At 41.5% G+C, this 5,880-nt stretch overlaps 1 protein-coding gene across 1 annotated transcript; it reads left to right on the top strand.

Moving 5' to 3' along the window:
- The first annotated feature begins 1,366 nt into the window (after positions 1-1,366).
- Positions 1,367-5,162, top strand: LOC115460014 (gastrula zinc finger protein XlCGF26.1-like). Its single transcript, XM_030189875.1, has one exon. It carries the CDS (start codon positions 1,876-1,878, stop codon positions 3,589-3,591), a length of 1,716 nt encoding a protein of 571 aa, XP_030045735.1. The 5' UTR covers positions 1,367-1,875; the 3' UTR covers positions 3,592-5,162.
- Positions 5,163-5,880: the final 718 nt, after the last annotated feature.

Here is a 5,880-nt window from a genome sequence, read left to right as displayed (position 1 = left end):
TTCGGAAGCTAGCCAGATCTTGCGTTGTTGTTTTTATGGCCTTTGGTAATGCGTTCCATAGTTGCGTACAAATGTAGGAGAAGCTGGTGGCGTATGTGGACTTGTATTTGAGTCCTTTACAGTTGGGGTAGTGGAGGTTGAGGAATGTGCATGCTGATCTTTTTCTGTTCCTAGTAGGTAGGTCTATAAGGTCTGACATGTAGGCCGGGGCTTCCCTGTGTATAATTTTGTGGACCAGGGTGCAGACTTTGAACGCAATGAATAGAACTTTGCGTGGGAATTAATGCATGGCTTTTATGTAGCTCAAATTAATAGGTACACAACTTAATTAACAAATGTAATTAAGTTCTGATTAAAGAAATATGTAGAGACTTACAAATGTGACAAATAATAATAATAATAAATAATTGTATCACACATTTTCCCACCTTTTGCAGGCTCAATGTGGCTTACATATAACCGTTAACAGCATTAGCCGATTACGGTCTGAACAAATACATGGTATGAATGAATACAAAGTGATATTGTGGTATAATGAGGTACATGTATGGTAGAAACAGTTGGGGGGAACTTAGAGAGGGAAATGGGGAAGAAGAGTCAGGTAATGTCCGTTACAATCTTTGGTTGTATTGTGTCGCAATCTCTGTGTTTCAAGAACTTGTAATGTTTTCTGTGCATAATTAAATAGAAACACAGTACGAAAACAACAGCACGTGCTGTTCAGTTAGCGAACAACGGATTGAAAACAAATCGTTGAAAGGTTTATTGTTGCAGTTCTCTAGGTCTTGCCGCGTCTGAGTAAGTAGATCCGACATTTAAGCCATTGTGAAGAAAGCCGCAGCACGTTGGCTGAAAAGTCAGTTCCACTTAAATGCGACAAGACCCAGACAACTGCAACATCATAACACCAGCTGCAGAAGCCCAAGAAAACATAGAAAGGGGGAAAGTTTACAATTTACACTGATAACTGTTGTTTTTCTACAGTAATATACAATGCTTTTTTTTATTTACTTAGAAAAAGATGACCCTAAGAACAGTAATGCAGAGACACATAAATGGAAGCTCAGTGAGAAGCCTGAAGAGGAAAAGATGTTATCAGAAAGAGAGAAAGAAGAGACTTCATCCTGTTCTGACTGGGGAGAAAAGGGAAAAAATCAAAATAAACAAAAACCTTCAACAGGAAGCTCAGCTCCGTGTGAACATTGTACCAGTAATATCACACAAACAGTGGAAGAACAGACAAACCAGATGAGAGTTCAGAAATGTTTGTGTGATGGATGTGAGATATTCCTTAATGATCATTTAACTCTGAAATCACATCAGAGATCCGATACTGAAGAGAGACCACATACAGGTACGGACTGTGGGAAAACCTTCATTCAAAAGAGAGAACTACAGCAACAGCAGAAAACATGCATAAGAGAGACACACTGTATAGGTGGAAAAGATTTCGGTAGGAAGAAAGAGAAACATGAGAACAATAATAAAGAAACTAGAGTGTGTACAACTACAGTAGATGAGAAAACCTTTATCAATAAAGGAAGTGTTATAAAATACCAGAAAAATGACACTGATGAGACATTATCTTCATGTCCTAGTTGTGACAAAAGCTTAAATCAGGAAGAAAATGTCATAAGAAATGCAAAATTCCACCCAGAAGAGATACTAGTTTCAAGTGCTGAATGTAAGAAAAAATTCAGCCATAGAGAAGCACTCACAGATCATAAAACACCTCAGACTACTACTAAATCTGAAAAAGTCTTTTGTAGAAAGACAAACCTCTCAAAATATCAGAAAGCTCAGAAAGATGAGAGATTGTATACGTGTTCATTTACTCAGTGTGGTAAGAGTTTCATTGACAAAGAAATACTGGCCATGCACCAGAGTATACATTCAGAAGTAAAACCATTTCCATGCACCGAGTGTGGCAAATGCTTTAGGTTGAAGAAACACATGATAGTACACCAGAGAATCCACACAGGAGTGAAACCATTTATATGTTCTGAGTGTGGTAAAAGCTTCACTGAAAAGGGAAATCTCAGAAGGCACCAAAGAAGTCATACGGGAGTGAAGCCATTTACATGTACTGAGTGTGGTAAGAGCTTCATTGACAGTGGAACACTCATCATGCACCAGAGAATGCATTCAGAAGGAAAACTATTTCTTTGTACTGACTGTGGCAAATGCATTACGAAGAAATACATGATAATACATCAGAGAAGCCACAGAGGAATGAAGCCTTTTGCATGTACTGAGTGTGGTAAAAGTTTTACTGCAAAATGTACACTCAGAATGCACTGGAGAATCCACACAGGAATGAAACCATATATCTGCACTGAATGTAATAAAAGTTTCAGTCAGAAAACAAACCTCACAGAACACCAGAGAATTCACACAGGAGTGAAGCAATTTACATGTACTGAGTGTGGTAAGAGCTTTATTAACAATAAAACACTCACCATGCACCAGAGTATTCATTCAGGAGTAAAACCATTTCCATGCAATATCTGTGGCAAATGCTTTAGGTTGAAGAAATACATGATAATACACCAGAGAATCCACACAGGAGTGAAGCCATTTAAATGTTCTGAGTGTGGTAAAAGCTTCACTGAAAAGGGAAATCTCAGAAGGCACCAAAGAACTCACATGGGAGTGAAGCCATTTACGTGTACTGAGTGTGGTAAAAACTTTACTTTGAAAGGATCACTCAGAACACACCTGAGAATGCACACAGAAATGAAACCATTTATCTGTACTGAGTGTAATAAAAGCTTCAGTCAAAAGGGATACCTCACAAAACACCAGAGAAGCCACACAGGAGTGAAACCATTAATCTGCACTGAGTGTAATAAAAGCTTCAGTCATAAAACAAGCCTCAGAAAACACTGGAGAATCCACACAGGAATGAAACCATTCATCTGCACTGAGTGTAATAAAAGCTTCACTGAGAAGGCACACCTCACAATACACCAGAGAATCCACACAGGAGTGAAGCCATTTAGATGTTCTGAGTGTCGTAAGACCTTCACTTACAAGGGGGATCTTAGAAAACACCATAGGATTCACACAGGAGTGAAGCCATTTACATGTACTGAGTGTGGTAAGAGCTTCATTGACAAGCCAACACTCACCATGCACCAGAGTATCCATTCAGGAGTAAAACCATTTCCATGCACTGACTGTGGCAAATGCTTTAGGTTGAAGAAATATATGATAATGCACCAGAAAATCCATACAGGAGTGAAGCCATTTAGATGTTCTGAGTGTGGTAAAGCCTTTATTGACAATAAGAAACTGAGAAGGCACCAAAGAATTCACACAGGAGTGAAACCATTTACATGTACTGAGTGTGGTAAGAGCTTCTTTGACAAGCCAACACTCGCCATGCACCAGAGTATCCATTCAGGAGTAAATCCTTTTCGATGCACTGATTGTGGCAAATGCTTCAGGCTGAAGAAATACATGATAATACACCAGAGAACCCACACAGGAATGAAACCATTTATCTGCAAGGAGTGTAATAAAAGCTTCAGTCAGAAAATAAACCTGACAAAACACCAGAGAATTCACACTGGAGTGCATGTCAGATAAGCGCACACTCTGCTTATCTGCAACGGAAACTCACAGTCCCAAATTTTTCTCACTCTTGTAATGTTAACTTGCACAGTAGCGTTAAGCGCATACTCTGTTTACATGCAGTGCCTAGAACCACATTTTTTTTCAACTTCACTCCTTTTAATTGCAATTTCCTTCATTCGCTCCGAGGCTTGTTAAGTCCTAATGCCGTGTGAGCGGTACATCCAACCTCATTCACTCCAAGGTAGAATATCATAAGCCAGTGAGGTCAGATGGGCAGTCCTCTCTTTTTCCTTTATGGGCTAATAGCTTGTGATGTGCAGAGTGAAGAGGTCGTGTGACCGCCATGTTTTTTCTTACCCGCTTGCCAAGTGAAGGAGGAGGGTGCCCACCATTGTCTTCCTCTTCTGATTAACCATTAACGTAAATTTGATTCTGCATCTCTCTCAAAACAGTGGGCTTTAGTGGCGGTGGAGTACCAAAAGTGTGGCTCGTAAAGTTTAACCAAGCAAGTAGTAATGGCCGTGTCACCAGGCATATGTAAAGGACTGTCACTAGCAGATAGGATTGACGTTATAAAGAGACTTGACATTAAAGAATGTCAGGCTTTCAAGCAGGCTAAGGTGGCCAGAACAAAAGTGCCAAAGAAAAGACTGACACTGCTATCTGATGCAACATAGATTGAAGTGACAATTAGGGAAAGTAAACAGCCATGTTGCTTCAAGGCTGTTAGCCTGAGAAATTTGGCTGCAATGGCTGAAAAACTTGGATAACACAATGCGTAGGCAGAAGCGTGAAATTTTGATTCTGTGCGACAACTGTGCAGCACACAACACTGACGTTAAGACTATCAAACATTAAGGTTGTGTTTTTTCATTCAGCCAACACACCACTTATCCAGCCAGTGGATCAGGGTATCGTAGCCAGTTTGAGGAAGCATTACAGAGCACTGGTGCTGCATCATCTGATGGGTACAATGCACAATGATGAAAACATTAGCAAGAGAGCGGCCGAGTTGGCTAGCAAGCTAAGAGGCATATTTTCAAAGCACTTAGCCTTCCAAAGTTCCATAGGTTTGTATGGAATTTGGAAGGCTAAGTGCTTTGAAAATATGCCTCTAAGTCTGCTGGACTCGCTACACCTGCAGAAAGAGGCCTGGCATCGCGTTACCCAAAGTACAATTGCCAACTGCTACAGACAGGCTAGCTTTAAGAAAGAACGCTATGATAATGAAAATCCTGCATCCATTTGAATTTCCCAGCAGGAGTTACTCCTAAGAAGTTTGACCGCAATGTGGCTGTCGATGACAACCTTTAGATTTGCTCAGAGTTGCAGACTGTGGCTGAGGAGGCTGGAGACACAGATGTTGAGCCAATGGGGGTGGATGCTGCATTACAAAGCTTGGACATTGTAAGAGCTTACCTAGAAGGTAATGGTTGCTAGAGTTATGAATATTATTATGACCTGCTGAAACCTTATCTACAACACAAACAGACAAAACATTGTACAAAAAAACAATTAAAGATTTTTTTAATACCTTTTAAATGACACTAGTTTTGTGTTGGAAAAATTTTATTCTTAGAAAATGGCAACATTTTGCTTTTGAGAAAAATTGTTAATTGTCCAATAGCAGTAATAAATAAGTTAAGCTACAGTGACTCTGTGTGGTTTCTTAAGTTATGATGTGAAATGGTAGCTTCGGTTAAGTGCAAGTAAAATTACGGTCCGGAGCCCTTGCACTTAACCGGAGTGCACTGTACATGATAATGCACCAGATAATCCATATAAGCCATTTACATGTACTGAGTGTGGTAAAAGATAAGGGAACAATCAAAAGATACTGAAGAATCCACACTGATCCTCAGGATACTGAAGAATCCACACTGATCCTCAGGAGCTTAGTCAAGATCAGGAGGCGGGGCTGGTGGTAGGGAGGCGGGGATAGTGCTGGGAATGACTTATACGGTCTGTGCCAGAGCCGGTGGTGGGAAGCGGGACTGGTGGTTGGGAGGCAGGGATAGTGCTGGGCAGACTTGTACGGTCTGTGCCAGAGCCGGTGGTTGGGAGGCGGGGCTGGTGGTTGGGAGGCGAGGATAGTGCTGGGCAGACTTGTACAGTCTGTGCCAGAGCCGGTGGTGGGAAGCGGGACTGGTGGTTGGGAGGCGGGGATAGTGCTGGGCAGACTTATACGGTTTGTGCCAGAGCCGGTGGTTGGGAGGCGGGGCTGGTGGTTGGGAGGCGAGGATAGTGCTGGGCAGACTTGTACGGTCTGTGCCAGAGCCAGTGGTGGGAAGCGGGACTGGT

This window comes from Microcaecilia unicolor, chromosome 1 (genome assembly GCF_901765095.1).
Source record: "Microcaecilia unicolor chromosome 1, aMicUni1.1, whole genome shotgun sequence".
Lineage (NCBI taxonomy): Eukaryota > Metazoa > Chordata > Amphibia > Gymnophiona > Siphonopidae > Microcaecilia > Microcaecilia unicolor.
This window is presented reverse-complemented; position numbering and strand designations above follow the sequence as displayed.